Source organism: Myxocyprinus asiaticus, chromosome 11 (genome assembly GCF_019703515.2).
Source record: "Myxocyprinus asiaticus isolate MX2 ecotype Aquarium Trade chromosome 11, UBuf_Myxa_2, whole genome shotgun sequence".
NCBI lineage: Eukaryota > Metazoa > Chordata > Actinopteri > Cypriniformes > Catostomidae > Myxocyprinus > Myxocyprinus asiaticus.
In genome coordinates this window covers 47,016,689-47,034,686 of record NC_059354.1, presented here as the reverse complement: position 1 = coordinate 47,034,686, position 17,998 = coordinate 47,016,689, and the positions used below count along the sequence as shown (strand labels likewise).

Here is a 17,998-nt window from a genome sequence, read left to right as displayed (position 1 = left end):
TTTGTTAGTAATTCAAATATTTCACTTTAGAACTAAAATCACGGCTTGGGCTGTTTCTAAAAAGTTATTGGAGAAACAAGGATATATGTGTGTGTGTGTGTGTGTGTGTGTGTGTGTGAAATGCATCCTATTTTCTCAGTGGAAAAATAGCCATCCAAGCAGGGGTATTCCTCCCTATTTCACAGTAGCTAGTGCGCGGGAGTCTTTCACTATAGAAACCGCATTCTCTTCCTCCATTTTGAACAGTATTTTCTCTCCAATGTGGAAACTCCGGTAAGAGGTAAGCGCCTTGAGTTTGTGTAATTAATCAGTCTGTTGTGTCTCTCAGCTGTGATGAGCCTTAATGCTGAAGTTGTTAGTTTAAAGCTGTTTAAAGCTATTTCCTAGCTTTAGTAGTGTAGTAGTAATACGAACAAACACGGAGTGCTGTTGAATATAAACATAAATATAAACTGAGTGACGCTGACTCACTTCACGTCACCAACTGGCTCTTATTACAAACAAAAATGGTCTTTTGCCTCCACCTGCTGGCTAAAATATGTAGTTTCAAAATATTAAATTTAAAGAGACAGATGGCTCTTAACACATCTGCACTGCTCTTACACTTCAGTTTAGAATGGCACAAACACAAGAGGAGTGATACACACAGTGATGCGTCCAAGTGCTGATGGTGTGAGACCATCAGTACTCATGGAACGTCTCTCGTCCAATCAGATTCAAGGACCGGAACTACCTGTTGTGTGTATATATATATATATATATATACACACACTGTACACTATACACAATAGACTCCCAAACATTCCTTCTGCAAATAAACAGAATAGAAGAACAGGGAGCCCTGCAACAGATGGCATGGGCAGAGACCCCCACTGAACATCGTGTCAGTCTGAGATTATATAAAGAGACAGAAGCAATTGTGACAGCCTAAATAGATAGAAGATCTGTGGCGAATTCTCCAAGAAGCTTGAAACATCCTATCTGCCAACAACCAAGAAAAACTGTGTCTTGGTGTCCCTAGGAGAATTGGTGCTGTTTTGAAGGCAAAGTTGGTCACACCAAATATTGATTTAGCATTTTTTTATGTTTACTAGACTTTGGATGATGTTAATTGAAAAATGAAAACTAATTATGGCACCATTTTTGAAGAAATCCTCACTATTATATATATATAAGGAGTGTAATGATCCATTGATCTGGATCAGTGCATCGATCTAATAACCAATGTGTATTCAATGCATTCAATCAATAAATAAGATATTATATTTCATATATCATTTTTGTTATTTATATATATATATATATATATATATATATATATATATATATATATACTAATAATATTTTATTACATTTTCATCATTTTGGCTTTTTAAAAATGCACAAATAAATGTATTCAATGAGATATTATATTTCATATATTATTTTTGTTACATATTTATTGTTAAATTGCATAACTTGTACTATTTACAAGCATTTACATTGATTTGTTGAACACATGCTAGAACCAGTACTGTCTCTTTAACAAAAAAACAGCATTTCTGTAAACAGCGTCTTTAAATGAGTGCACGTAAACTACAGAGGGCTCGAATGGCTTTACCTAATCTGTGCGATGCATGATTAGATTCAAATGTTTTTTTTGTAGTTGTTTTTGATCAACAACTGACCGTAAAGAACAGAAAGGGTATTGAAAGAGACAGTATTCAATGAAAAATGGATTGCGTGTATCTTGTCCTGGACACACATTACACGGAACAACTTTTACTCTCAACACACTGTGAAAGGATCTCGCTGCTGAACACTTCACGACTAAACTACACAATTACTGGTGAGTGAAATCTAAACATTTACCATCCAGTTGCCAAATATTTGTGACAAGGAGAAGGGCGTGGCCGGGCCGTGAGGGTGCGCGCCTGGCGCTGAGTTGGCCTGTCAGCGGGAGGGGGATAAAGGGGGAGTCGGAGATGCCGGAGATGCCAGAGAGAGAGAGAGAGAGAGAGACGCACAAGCTGTGTGTGCATGTCTGTGGGTTTTGCTACAAAGCACTCTTTATGTTTTGTTTAAGTTCATTTGTGTCATTAAAAGTTTTAGTTGACTGCTCAGCCGGTTCCCGGCTCCTCCTTGCCCATCTTGTGAACCCATTACATTGGTGCTGAGAGGCAGAGGAGCTGCTGAAGTCTGCCGGGAGACGAGGTCCATCGCCCGGCGTCGTGGAGGACTGCTGCACAGCGTGTTTGGGGACCAGCGAGCCAGTTTTTCTCTCTCTCATCTCTCTCTCTCTCTGTCTCTCCTGCTCGCTCTTTCTCTCTCCCCTCCCCCTCCCCTCCCCTCTCTCAGATTCTCAGGAGGCAGGGAGGACCATCGGGTGGTGGAACGGCCGGAAGGGCAGCGTCAGAGTAAGCCAGTCCAGATGGTGCCCCGGCCTGAATCGGGCGGTGGGAGTGTGACGAGGAGGAGGGCGTGGCTGGGCCGTGAGGGTGCGCGCCTGGCACTGAGTTGGCGGGAGAGGGATAAAGGAGAGCCGGAGACGCCAGAGAGAGAGAGAGAGAGAGAGAGAGAGAGAGACGCATGAGCTGTGTGTGTGTGTGTGTGTGTGTGTGTGTGTGTGTGTGTGTGTGTGTGTGTGTGTGTGTTTGTGTCTGTGGGTTTTGCAGCAAAGCACTCTTTATGTTTTGTTGAGTAAATAATCATCAAATTCTTTTCATTTTTTGGTTAACTCTTCCTTTCAACACTACCGTGGAAGAACTTCCATTACATTAAAATATCCATATGTAGATGATATCAGCATAAGATTTATGAAAATGGTGCAAAACTGCATTATATCTAACATAACGTGATCCACTTCAAGGTGGATTAAAGTGTCATTGATCAATACAATCTTTTGCTAATCCTTCACAGAGTGACAGAGAGATAAAAGCCGCAGGGAAATATAAACAGATATTCTTGCAGTATCTTCCCACAGGGCTGAGGACTAATGTGTTCTTTCTTCATCTGTATGCGTTAAAAGGGAACGATCTGTGACATTTTAATTTGGGTATTCATGTATCAGCCAGATTATCCCAGTTCTGTCATTTGTTTTTTTTTAAAGCATTAAAAGGCATCATTAAACACTCCTATTATTCTCTCAGATTTGTTGTGTTCAGGGTAATCAATAAGGAATTATGTAATGAAAATGTATTACGCTGTCAGAGATGCCATTTCAACAAATAATGAATTAATGACTGTGTAGGACCTGAGAGACACATACTCTGAATATTCAATAAACAATGAACTTAGACATTCATATGAGCAAATTTAAATCTTTCCTGACAAGATCCAAGAGTTTTTGATTAATTTATTTCATAGAAAATTATTATTTTTTACATTATAATTGTATAGATTTTGCACTCACAAAGAGTAATTCTAGCCATTTCAATATATTAGAGCTGAACATAACTAGAAAAATGCATATTCACTTTAGAAATTTCGGTAACACTTTCTATGAAGCATTGTAAAGGCATTATAAATGCATTATAGTGCATTCATACTGTCTCATAAGACACCTTATAATATGTTATTTAACCTCTCTTAAATAATTGTAACTACAGTTATAATAAATTATAATACTTAAACTATTTACAGTTCTGCCATAAAGAGTATAATGCATTTTAACACAGTCAACATCCAAGCTTATCTGCAGAAGTTGAAATGTAATATATATACTGTACATAAGGTATTGTATAATCTGTCATGCAAAAGCAACATAGTGTCAACAGTCTATAAGTTATAAAAAGTCTTATTATCAACAGCCATAACGTAAATTTGTAACATCCAATTCAAGTCAAGTTTATTTTGTCAATTTTATTAAAAACAAAATGCACAGAATACTATACAATTTGAGACATAAAACCTTTCCCATGTACTTTTGCCCAACAGGGTGTAATTTAAGTGGAACATAGGCCATAGAACTATTGAAAATACATAATAAAGCTTGCAAATACCTGAATATATAAATAAGTATTTTACAAGCTGGACCTGTTGTGTCTTTAAACCTCTTAAAAATATCTTATCTTGATGTTTATAAGACATTGCTTGTGTCACTCTACTTAAATCATACCTAATATACAGTATACAATATAATATAAATATATAGAATACATTATTATCCTAAATCTGCAGACAAAACGTGATGTTGGTTATGTTATAATGCATTATAAGGTATAACTATGAATAGGTAAGTATTATAATGTCTTACAATTGTGGTTATAATTATTTATCAGATGTTATAATATATCATAAGGTGTATTATGAAACATTACAAATGCATTATAAATATGGGCTTTATAGTAAGTGCTACAGACATTTTTTACGATTTTAGTTTTTTCCGAGCATTTTTCAAGCACGCAAAGCACAATATTCAAATTCCCTGAAATTTCCAGGTTTTTTCATGACCATGGGAACCCTGATTTTATTCATTTGCATGAGCTTTCTAAGCCTGTAAATCCCAATTTTAAAATTCTCTGATAATTTCTGGTTTTCTATGACTGTGCGAATCTCGCAAGATGTCTTGTGACATTTAAAATGTGAATACTCACCAACTTAAAGGTCAATACTTTATAGGTAATTGGGTCTTCTACAATCTTCTGAAGGTTAGCAGCCACTGGAAAAACACATGTATAAAAATATATTGACATAAGAGCAAAAGAAAATTTGATCTTGATAATTCTGTATCTGCTCTGAAATGACTTAGTCAAGTCATTTTTATTTGTACAGCGCCTTTCACAACACACATTGTTTCAAAGCAGCTTTACAGAAAATCATGCATTAACAAAAGATAAAACTGTAATATCTATAATGTCTTAGAGTCATCATTGTGTAGTTTGATTAAATATGATTGTAAATTGTGTATAAAAATAAGTAATTAAATAATAATTGTATTTAGGACCCCAGTGAGCAAGCCGAAGGCGACTGTGGCAAGGAACACAAAAATCCATAAGATGTTGATTAATGGAGAAAAATAATCTTGGGAGAAACCAGGCTCACTGTGGGGACCAGTTCCCCTCTGGCTAAACAGCATGAATATAATGCCAATATTACTTATGTATAGTGCAAGTCATGGTTTAAAAGTAAGTGTTAAGGGTCAGTGTTTAAAACAAAGATTTTGTAAGAACTGTAAGATTAATGACTAATGTCTTTGACGTCCATCAAACTTAGAAGGTTGAGTTTTTATCTCAAACAGCCACTGTAGCCAAATAGATTCAAAATGTTTAATGCAAGAAGTAAAATATAGTAAAAAAAAAAAACAAATTAAATAATCAAATCATGTTTTCCACACCGTTCTTCACTAAATGGACATGAATAAGTCTTCTCAGTTGGAAATGAGGGTGAGTAAATGATGACGTTTTGTATGGACTGCATGTTAAAAAGCCACATTACCAACTACAACATCAAGTCCATTGACCAGACCAGCAGAAAAAAGCTCCTGAGAAACTCCATCAGCAGTGTCTGAAGAGAAAACACACACACACACACACACACACACACACACACAGCATGATATCACAGCAAGAAAGCCAACAGAACACAGAGTTCAACGCATGTTCCCGCACTGCCCTCTCTTGCACGGAAGTCTCTGCAGGACTGGGCAGTATGCGTATGTACCATGCAGCGTGTCAATCGGTAAAAGTTTTGCTATAACATTTATAACATGTTAGACATACAGTATTTGCGCGGCTATTGATGGGAAGGACTGCTATACGTAATTTACACATGAGAAAGACTAAGAAACATAGAGTAGTGTGAAAATACAGAGCAGGATGCGTCTCAAACAGTTCATAGATGATGTCATTAAGATTTTCTTAGGCGCAACGTCAAGTGGAATTTAGTTGTTTATGGTTGAAACATTGTATATTGGCTATTTTACATCTCTAGTTGAAACATGAGAACTAAAATCTAGTTTTACTTTTTGAGTCTTTTGTTTTTAACTCAAGTGTTACATAATATAAAGTTGTGAATTTTGCAATGACGCCAGACTTATAATTCATTTGTTATGCATAATCAATTTTTTTGGTTTGCATCTATCAAATTACAAAATGGACAAAATAATCAAATTAAATATAAAGTGCATTCAGAAAGTATTCAAGACACCCTGACTTTTGTTATTGTGCAGTCTTATAGTAAAATTGTTTATTTTATTATTAAAAATGTTCCCCTTAATTTATGCTCAATAACCCATGACAAATCGAAAACATGATTTCAGATTGTTTTTTTTGTTTGTTTGTTTCAGAAAAATGGAATAATTCACTTTGCTTAATGTTCTTATGGGGTACTGTATTTCTTAATGGGCTAATAAGTGTACATTGATTAGGGGAAAATTGAAAAGTGCAACATAACAAAATGTGAAAAAAGTATAATTTTTTGAATGCACTGTACATTTTATTTGTAAAGTGTTTAATTCCCTGTGTTATCAAAAAATAGGCATTACTGCATTGTTATTTAATAATTAAACCATTACATCTGCCACACTAATGTATTTCTAAATGTAAATAATGCAATCTTTTTTTTTTTTTTTTTTCAATTTGGAATGCCCAATTCCCAATGTGCTTTGAAGTCCTCTTGGTCCCGTAGTGATTCGCCTCAGTCCAGGTGGCGGAGGATGAATCCCAGTAGCGAATCCCATTTGACCGTCAACCCGTGCATCTTATCATGTGGCTTGATGAGTGCATTGCCACGGAGACGTAGCGTGTGTGGAGGCTTCACGCCATCCACTGCGGCAACCACGCTCAACTCACCATGCACCCCACCGAGAACAAACCACATTATAGCGACCACGAGGAGGTTACCCCATGTGACTCTACCCTCCCTAGCAACCGGGCCAATTTGGTTGCATAGGAGACCTGGCTGGAGTCACTCAGCACGCCCTGGATTCGAACTAGTGAGCTAGTGAACTCCAGGGGTGGTAGCCAGCGTATTTTACCACTGAGCTACCCAGGCCCCTTAAAATCTTTTAATTATCTTGATTTGAAGGATTTTCTCAGAAAATATGTGAATAAATATTTGTGAAAATATTTAATAAGAAATTATTTGTGATTAATTTATTTTATTATTCAGCGTATTAATTACATTTTTATAGATTGACAGCCCTAATCATGACTGCTGTCATAATAAAAAATTATTATGATATTTTGGAATATAATATTTTGGTCATTCTGCACCCCTTTAGATCTTTGCTATCTGAACATGCAAAATCAAACACACAATACACAGGAACTGTTAAAGCACTTCCTCTAATGCTAATGTGTACTGACCTTGCCCAGGAGTGAATTCAAACCGTATGTCATTCAGCTCCTTCTTCGAGTTCCTGAGAGAGAGAGAGAGAGAGAGAGAGAGAGAGAGAGAGAGAGAGAGAGAGGAGATATCTGTGGTGAGAAATGGCTGTCCACGTGTCCATCTGTTTGTAAGAAAGCCAAGTGCGATTTCAGCCCATCTGTGCTGTTTTACCGGGCGTGTTAGAAGAGCACGACATGCACACACATGCAGATAAGTGGCTCAGCTGAGTTCTGTCTTTTGAGCTCTCCAGATAATCATTCCTGAAGAAATTTCACCATACCGGTGGGCAAGCAATCAGTGCCATTATCACTGTGTTTTGAAAACTGGCTAGGTTTTTCCATAATTAAAGGGGTTTGGAGGAGAAATCCTGTTAAACTAGTGCTCAGGTGTGCTTTCAGGAGGAGGGGACTGTTAATTACAGTTGGTTTAATAAAGGAAGGATTAATTGCACTGTAAGCTGATCAGTGGTTAAACAGCATTCGATAACACAAAACGCAAAATCACGCATTTGTGTTAAGTCTACAGTGGATTGTGTAACTGACAAACATTTGCTATTTAGCCGAGCAGGCACACTTAGCAGCCAGTCATCTCAAAATGGTTAAATATTGGCTGTGTGCTAACCAGTAGAATTACCAATTACCACTTACAGATGTCAAAAATCTTAAAGGTGCACTCAGTAATATTAATCTTTATGTTGCGTTGACACCTCAGACTGATCTCACCGTGAACTTCGCAACAGTAGGTCGAAAGTCTTACTGCTGAAATTGATAAGGAGCTTAAAGTGATAGTTCACCCAAAAATGAAAATTCTCTCATCATTTACTCAACCTCATGCCATCCCAGAAAGGTATGACTTTCTTTCTTCTGCAAAACACAAATTAAGATTTTTAGAAGAATATCTCAGCTCTGTTGGTCCTCACAATGCAGGCGAATGGTGAGAACTCTAAAGGTCCAAAAAGCACATAAAGACAGCATAAAACCAATCCATACGACTCCAGTGGTTTAATCCATGTCTTCTGAAGTGATATGATAGGTGTGGGTGAGAAACAGATCAATATTTAAGTACTTTTTTCTATCAATATCCACCTTTGACCAGCCCAAACCATTAGGTTGCTGAATGTGAAAGTGAGAGTCACTTCCACACAAGAATATTGAAGGGAAAGTGAAAGTGTAGATTTTCAGTAAAAAATGACTTAAATATAGATATGTTTCTCAACCATACCTATCACATTTCTTCAGAAGGCATGGATTTAACCACTGGAGTTGTATGAATTACTTTTATGATGCCTTTATGTCCCTTTTGGACCATCAAAATTCTAGTCACCATTCACTTGCATTGCATGGACCTACAGAGCTGAAATATTCATTTAAAAATGTTTGTGTTTCACAGAAGAAAGAATGTCATGCAAATCTGGAATGACATGAGGGTGAGTAAATGATGAGAGAATTTTCATTTTTAGGTAAACTATCCCTTTACTGAAATTAAAATCACTGCCCCCAGTGGCCGAAGCTGAAAGTGTTGTTGAACGTATGGTCGCATGTAAGCTCCAGTTTCAGGGTGAAATGACCACAGAGGGACAAGTTGTTTTGAGTTGTAAGTGACGTAATACGACGCAGTAGTTATTGAGTAGTATAGTGGCAAAGAAGTTCAGCACCGAGATCCTCTCACTGCGTTTTGAGACTAAATGTTTGGTTTGACTTGTTCTGTGTAATGTGTGTCAAAAGACGAGATCCACAGATTCCATTTGTCATTAAATAATGTCTCTTTAACCAATCAAAAACAACAAACAGAAACATTCATTCTAATCACACATAGCACTGATGTGGTAAAAGAAGCCATTCATCTTCACTCTCATTAATCAACCAAAACACTTCTGTGAGACTCTTGCTGAACTGCCGCTATTCTTAAAGAGACAGTACAGTTTTAGCACTTTTTCTACATATCAAACTTGTAAACAGTACAAATAATGCATGCGAGAATAAACATGCAACAATATAAAGTATATATATATATATATATATATATATATATATATATATATATATATATATATATATCATAGACATCAAATGTACATATCATGGATTTTTTAAAAGCTAAAATGTGACCAAAATGCTAAAATGAATGATAAAATAAACATTTTAAAATTTATATTTTAGTGATGTACCTAGTCAGAAGGTCCCCTGTATAATTAACAGCTTTAGCTGAGAGCGAATTTCTTTGATATGTAAGCAAAATGGACAATATAACTGAAATATACCCAAATGAATCGAATCAGCTCTAGGTTGGGCATAGAAATTTCCCAGCTGATTGTTCCTGATAATTAATAGAGCAAATATTCATCATTCTACGGTTCTTCTGGGCTCAGTAAACACACCTGGAGTTCAGGATATGCTCTGGTTCTTTTTACTGATGTTTATGATAAACCGCCCCAGTGTATTTGGTAAGATCTGAGGGTACCGTTCACTTTGGTCTTTCCAACATCAAACAGTCTGTTCTGCTCCAACAACAAGGAATGACAACCTCATCAAATTTACATTTGCAGGGGAAAGGCAATGGACACAAATCATATGCACAGACACTGACTTGAAGTCACTACAGTTATGGGACGTGAATAGTCCCCGACAGGTGGACACTCTGGGCAAATTCTATGAAACCTATGAAGCCAATTGTTAGGATCAAAAGATTGTTTGTATTTTGACGTTTGTCTGGACTCTGTCCTAAATCCTAGAGAGCTGAATACATAGGCATTATAGGCATTCTCCTGACATGAAGGCTATTCCAGAAGGTAGGCACTGGCAGCATGTCTGAAACCAAATTGATACAATGGAAGAAACCAAACTTCTTTTCTCCTGAATGAGCTAAAGCACCCAAGGCAAATGAAAACTGGGCTTATACTGTGTGCAGTGGCGGTGTAAAATTAGTTAATTGAGGGTGACATCATGGAAGCTTGTGTATTCTTGGACGAAAGTCACATCAGTAGGTATGTCGTCTCTGTTGCAACATTGTTTTTACAAAAGCCTCAAAGAAACGTGCTTAAAAATTAACTATTTTTAACGTTAATTACGTTTTTAAAGTCACGTAACCTAGCTAGCACTAATCTCCTCAGCTGGGATGTGTGATTGTCACGTCCAAATCACAACAATGATTAAGTTTAACCTTTAGACTAGCTTGGTTCTCCTAGGCAGAACTCTACATTAGTACGACAAAAACGTCAAGTGCATTTCGTCAGTTTTTGCGAGCATCAGTGCATTTTGTTAGTTTTTGTGAACTAAAAGAAGCCTGTTCACCCAGTATGTATAAATTAGCCGGTAACACTTTAAAATAAGGTTCTGTTTGTTAACAGTAGTGAATGCATTGCATATCATGAACTAACAATGAACTATATTTTAACGACATTTATTAATCTTGGTTCGTGTTCGATTTGTATTACTACAATTGTTCATTGTTAGTTTTACGTTAAGTTACGTAATGTAATGCACAACTTTTAATTTAAGAAATGTATTAGCATATGTTAAAATTAACATGAACCAAGATTTATTAGTGCGGTTAACACTTTATAATAAGGTTGTTTTCATTAACATGCATAACTACATTAGTTAACATGAACTAACAGTGAGCAATACTTTTACAGCACTTATTAATATCAGTTAAAGTTAATTTCAACATATACTAATACTATTTTAAAATTAAAAGTTGTATATATCAACATTATTCTGAACTAACAATGAACAATTGTATTTTTCATTAACGTTAACCAGGATAAATAAATGTTATAAATAGTTACTGTTAGTTCTTGATGTCCAGTGCATTTACTAATGTCAACAAATAGAAACTTATTGTAAAGTGTTACCAACCAAAAGCTGTAAAAGAATTGTTCATTGTTTGTCATTAGTTGTAAGTTAACTAATTTAGTTAACTAATGTTAACAAATACAACCTTATTGAGTAGTATACAACCAAAGTGTTACCAATTAGCCAAAAGGTACCTTCTTCTGGCCAAATTCTAAGGCCGAATTCCATAATGTATTGTGAAGAGCACATTGAAAGCTAGAGAAATTTGGATAAATTCATTCAATATCAAAAAGTATAAATAAAAATTGTTCAAGCTATTAAAACATTTTTTTTTTTTTACTTAATATTTGCACAAACTCTTCGCAGAATGCAAGCACTGTAAGTATGTTCCGACTGGGTGTGATTGTATGACATTTTCACAAATTACACTGGCGGCCAAAAGTTTGGAATAATGTACAGATTTTGCTACTTTGGAAGATAATTGGCACTTTAATTCACCAAAGTGGCATTCAACTGATCACAAAGTATTGACTATACTGACATTACTGATGGAAAATCAGAACCATCACTATTTGAAAAAAGTCATTTTTGATCAAATCTAGACAGCAGCCATCACTCCAACACCTTATCCTTGAGTAATCATGAAAAATTGATAATTTGGTACTAGAAAATCACTTGCCATTATATCAAACACAGTTGAAAGCTATTTGGTTCGTTAAATGAAGCTTAACATTGTCTTTGTGTTTGTTTTTGAGTTGCCACAGTATGCAATAGACTGGCATGTCTTAAGGTCAATATTAGGTCAAAGAAGGCAAAAAAGAAACAGCTTTCTCTAGAAACTCGTCAGTCAATCATTGTTTTGAGGAATGAAGGATATACAATGCTTGAAACTGCCAAAAAACTGAAGATTTCATACAAAGGTGTACACTACAGTCTTCAAAGACAAAGGACAACTGACTCTAACAGGGACAGAAAGAGATGTGGAAGGCCAGATGTACAACTAAACAAGAGGATAAGTACATCAGAGTCTCTAGTTTGAGAAACAGACACCTCACATGTCCTCAGCTGACAGCTTCATTGAATTCTACCCGCTCAACACCAGTTTCATGTACAACAGTAAAGAGAAGACTCAGGGGTGCAGGCCTTATGGGAAGAATTGCAAAGAAAAAGCCACTTTTGAAACAGAAAAACAAAAAGAAAAGGTTAGAGTGGACAAAGAAACACAGACATTGGACAACAGATAATTGGAAAAGAGTGTTATGGATCTTATCCACATTGAGCTTTTGTGGGATCAGCTAGACTGTAAGGTGCGTGAGAAGTGCCCGACAAGACAGTCACATCTATGACAAGTGCTACAGGAAGTGTGGGGTGAAATGTCACCTGAGTATCTGGAAATTGTAATAGTAATTTTTCACATTATTAATGTCCTGACTATACATTGTGATCAGTTGAATGCCACTTTGGTGAATAAAAGTACCAATTTCTTTCCTTAAGAGCAAAATCTGTACATAATTCCAAACTTTTGACCGCCAGTGTAAGTGTCGCTGGAAACTTGCCACATCACGCCTGGTTAGAACATGGTCTAAAGCTCGACACAACTTCTTCACTCTGTTTGGTAGCACTTTAGTTTAGAGATCAGAAATTAGATAGTAATTCATGACTAATAATTACACTTGTTAGTGACTAGTTATGGACTTGTTTGGCATTATAAAGTATTTATTAAGCCTTTATTGGCTGATTTCTTATTCTTGCTCTATAGCCCCCTTATATTTGCTTATATCATAACAATGAATTTCTTAGCTAAAAACAAAACACATCAATAGCTAACATGATACAAAATACGTCCATTATAGCTTCTCAGTACTCTGTGTGAATGTGCAGCTTATAAGTATGAAATACATGTAGAATGCATATAGACTCTAAATAAACACAATAAACATGTTGATGCCCTTATATTGGATGGTAGTATTTAATTAGGGGTGAAAATAGCATCTAGCACTATTTTTCCTTAGTGCAAAAAGGATGCTTTTGTTGCTATTCACACTAAGCATCAAAAGTCTCTGCCTTCTATATTTATTTTATACTTATAAGTTGCACGTTCACATAGTGTAATGAGAAAGGATGTATTTTGCACCTTACTAGCTATTGGTATCTTTTGTTTTTACCTAATAAGTTAAATGTTAGGGGAAAAAAACAAATGTAAAGAGGCTATTAGGCAAGGGTAAGAAATCAACGAACAAAGGCCTAATAAATACCTTATAATTCCAAACAAGTCCATACTTAGTCCCTTACAACTCCAGTTATTAGTCATTAATTACTATCTAATTTCTGATCACTAAAATGAAGCGTTACCCTCTGTTCTAGAGTCTGATGTTCAACAAAAGAGCTGATAATGCATTTCTGCATACAAGTCGTTACAGTGTTTGAAAGGTCAAGACTCCATTCAACAAAACTGTGTGTGCGAGTCCGTTCCAGCCCACTTTAACAGTTCAAAGCTGCAGCTGTGCTATTGAGCCCAGTGGACTTATTTAGCAGATTGACACTTGCATTAGCCTCATTTTCTCTAGTACTAGATTATAATGACGGCAATCATTGCTGATGCTGCTCTCCTCCTCTGTCTCCCCATCTCAAGTAGGTCATTTAAGTGATCGTTGGAGGAATCCGATCTTACTCTAGGCTAATACATGAACAACAAATTTAAGAGGAGGTTTATACAGCCATTTTCACATTATGATGCATGGTGAGTTGTCAATGACACAGTAGACCTTGAAGACTAAAAAAGACTTTAAAAAACTAAACTGTTATGCCGACAGTGATAAATCTATTATGGAGCTAATAAAAAGAAGTCTGTAGGGGTGTAAAGTAATCTTAACAGGGAGGAGGAATAAAATCAGAGCATTCTAGTGTTTTATGTTTTCTATCTTTTTTAATTCTTTGTTTTATCTTAAATAATGCAAGCTGTAGCAATTTTAGGTTTCAACCACAGCAGTTGCTATAGAACCCAAAGTTCTGTGGTGCCGCTTTAATCTAAGGATTCATTTAATCTTTATCATGGGAAACAAAATTATGATTATTTTGGCACAAAACCCTGACTAACATTATAAGCTGACATGAGGGGAAAACTATTTTTAACAAATATGATATGACCCCAGCCTGGTCTCATGAAGAGTACGTGACCGTGGCAACATTTTTGCAAAACGAAATTACGTGCTTTATTACACATTTCCTGCAGTTTCCCAGTGAAATGTCCAGCAAGGGGCGCCCAAAGCGAGTGAAATAGTGTCATAATCAGACAAGGTTTTCAAGGTGAATATTAGATGGAGGTTTTAATGTGTAAAACGTACCTCCCTAACCTAAAACTTTAACCTAAACCGAACCAAAAGTGCCATAATAGCAAATGTGACATGAAAAGCACATTTTCTGAAGCAACCACGTCATTTCAAATCACTCCTGTGACACTTTGGTCTCAAGTGTCAGCTTGTGTGTTTGACTTGGCTCGAACCTTGGTCCAAAGCCCAACATTCTATCAGGTGAGCTACTGCGGAAGCTAATAATTCACATTGAAATAAGTGTGTAAATGTACAGTAGATGTGTCTGTATTCCAAGTGTTAAAATGTGTCGTACTGTTGTAGCACCTCTAGTGTCAATTTCTCCAGGAAACTAAGGTGAAATGTCAAACGCAGCATATAAAACTTGCGTTTGCAAAAATGTAGTTATAATAACGTTCTTTAAATAAGACTAGGTGTGTATGACCCTTATAGGTTTCTGTCAACCAGGGTTAGATATTAACCATGGCTTGGGGCAAAAAATACCACTAAAAGAGACAAAAATGCCCTAGATATTTTAATTGTGAGGACAAAAGTCCTTATAAAGTAGATATATCAGTTTTTCCCAATATTTGGTGCCGATAGTTGCTTTTTGGAACTATCGGTTATCTGCAAAAATCAATGCGATAGTTTTTTTTTAAATTATTATTATCAAGGGTATGAAAAGGAATATTTGACTATATGAAAAAGTGCCCCGACAGCATATACATCCTATCTCCAACTTCATCTCTTGTGAATATTAATAAACCTTATTCCTCATTAAACCTCATCTGGTGAAATGTAAACCTACAAAACCCATCATCTAGTGAATATAAAGGCTACAAAAACCTTAATTTGGTTAATAATTAATATAGAGCATTGTAACAGGTCCAAGTCTCCGTTATTTCAAAATAAAAGTCCCCGGTGTGTTTTGGGCTTATTTTTAGTTAATAGTATGGAGTTATGCACCAATACTTCATTTTTTCTGGTTATTATTGGGAGTTTGGTTGCATTAAACGGTTTTTAGCCCTTTCCACCAGTTATCGGCAAAATCTACTATCGGTCGACCTCTATAATAAAGATTATCATCTATTATATACTTCATAATAACTAATCTATTTTAGGTCTCTGTAATTGTGAATTATGAGTGCCTCTGGAGACACTGTAGTGACCTGTAACATTAAAAAAATGTAATACAAATTATTACAAAAATGTTAATGTATTCTATTGTGAGCAAGTAAAGACGCTGACTACCACACCTGGAGTTGCAAGTTCGAATCCAGGGTGTGCTGAGTGACTCCAGTCAGGCTTCCTAAGCAACCAATTGGCCCGGTTGCTAGGGTGGGTAGAGTCACGTTGGGGCGCATGGTGAGTTGTGCGTGGATGCCACGGAAAATAGCTTGAGCCTCCACACGTGCTAGGTCTCCGCGGTAATGCGTTCAACTAGCCACGTGATAAGATGCGTGGATTGACTGTCCCAGGCACGGAGGCAACTGAGATTTGTCCTCCACCACCCGGATTGAGGTCACTACGCCACCACAAGGACTTAAAGCGCATTGGTTATTGTGCATTCCAAATTGGGGAGAAATAATAAATTAAAAAAAATTATTCTATTGTGTTTGTGTATAGCTTGCACATTATTAGCAGTTTTTTTTTTTTTTTTTTTACTTGATCTTGATTTGATTTTATAGGTAAAAGTTATAACTGTTCCTGTTGAGAATTTATTTCAATTTAAATCATTCAGTTGAAGCATTCAACATACAGATGTTCCCTGTCCAGAATGGCCTTTTTACCGTTGCAGTTGCTGTGGTAAATGTGCACTTGCTGCTCTGAAACTCTAAGTGGCGCTATATCCATACTATTTCAGTAGGTGAAAACTGAACTCATCAAATCTCATTCTTGTGAGAAGCAAACTTTGTGTCATTGTTTGCTTTTAAAGAAGGCGACTGAAAAGGGCGAGTTTGTGGATGAAGCAACGGTTTCCGTTTATTGAAAAAGACCAACACAGAGCATTTTTTTATTATGTAATATGCCTTTGTTAAATTCATGCACTACAACTTTAACGCAAGCATTGTTTGATCTCCATTTACTGTACAAATCAAAATGTATAAAATAAAATAATACTAACAATGTTAACAATAGTAACAACTCTCAATTTCCTCACACTTACAGGTGTTTTTTATATGGCTAGAAAAAAATGCTCTCATAAAGGTAAAAATTCCAGGGGGCATATCATTGTGTCTTAATAAAAACTTTAATTTCTGACACTGCTATCCTGTGACTGTGGTGTGTTTAAACGTCATCTAAATATTCTTATCCTTCTGTCTCTCAGGCATGATATTGCGATACAGCCAACACCTGCGGCTGCGTCCTGACGGCACAGACTGCTAAGAGACAATTTTCTCACAGTCGTTATGTTTTGACAGTTTGCACGTACGCACCCACTCAAAACACCGGCACCTTGCTTGAACTCTGACCCATCAGCCGCTGGGCTAGTGTGTCTCTGCGATTGTGTTTGGCCTGTGGTTGTTATCGAGCCAATCAATTCTGAGAGAGCTGCAGGGCATAGAAACACCCTCGTACTTGACACTCATGTCCTGCTGGCTCAAGGTGATATTGGCCCCAGGAAATCAGCCCCTCGCTGCTGTTTTCTCACTTTCTGCTCACGGTGGGTCTTTTAACTGATCTGATATCCCTAGTTTTTCTCAGAAGACATCAACGAATGCAGAAAACCTTATAGCTAAAGGCTGTAATTTTTGGATGTAAGAAAATTCTCTCGTATGCCAGCTTAATATCCAGAGACAAATATAAGTAAGTATTCTTAAGTAAATATAAGAATTGTTTTTAAATTTAGGAGCACAAATGTGCTTAATTTTTTTTTATAATAAATTATGCTACAATGCTTGGTTGTCTTAATGGTCTCAAAAATAGGCTTAATTTTCTTTATGCAAATTATATTTGAATTTTAGCCTCAAAGAGATGGAAAAAAACTTTCTATCAAAAATATCATATATTTAAGAACAATTAAGAGTTTTTTCCCCTTAGTGCACTAATAGTTAGCAGCTCTTTAGAGTAAAATTAAGAGTAAGACTTTAATTGAGAGAGTTAATTTAAATCAAAGTTTAGCACTAATGAGGTTTCACTCTGCACTATTTTGCCTGGTCACAAGGGGTATAAAAACGGCATGATATCCTCTGGTTGTAACATTACGTTACACTCAGCAAATCAAATGGTTTCGAGTTATGCTCGCAAAATGACATAATTACATTAGCAATTTGTTATAATAACTACACGGTATAAAGTATTTGTTAAGCTTTAATTTATAGTTAATTGACCATTTATAAATGATTGTTCCATCACTGTTAAAACACAAAAAATGCAATATGGAATTAGAATGTTATTAATTTATATTCACTGTAGCAAACAATTTATTATTGTTTAATAAATTCATATACAATATAAGCAGTTTGATAAAGTTCTTTCATCCTTAGTAAACAACTTGTTAACCATACCTAACTAATGTATTTCAGGTGATGCAAACCACTGGTAAAGAAGTGTTTATGAGAATATTAAGAAGGCAAAAATGTATTG

At 36.0% G+C, this 17,998-nt stretch overlaps 1 protein-coding gene across 1 annotated transcript in view; it reads right to left on the bottom strand.

Moving 5' to 3' along the window:
* LOC127448414 (STE20/SPS1-related proline-alanine-rich protein kinase-like) overlaps positions 1–17,998 on the bottom strand; it is a 104,649-nt gene that overhangs the window by 20,329 nt on the left and 66,322 nt on the right. Inside the window, exons 15-17 of the mRNA XM_051710915.1 lie at positions 7,287–7,339; positions 5,416–5,484; positions 4,575–4,639 (exon numbers count right to left, since the gene is read on the bottom strand). Coding sequence (XP_051566875.1) covers positions 4,575–4,639; positions 5,416–5,484; positions 7,287–7,339 — 187 coding nt within the window. The remainder of the gene's footprint in view (positions 1–4,574; positions 4,640–5,415; positions 5,485–7,286; positions 7,340–17,998) is intronic.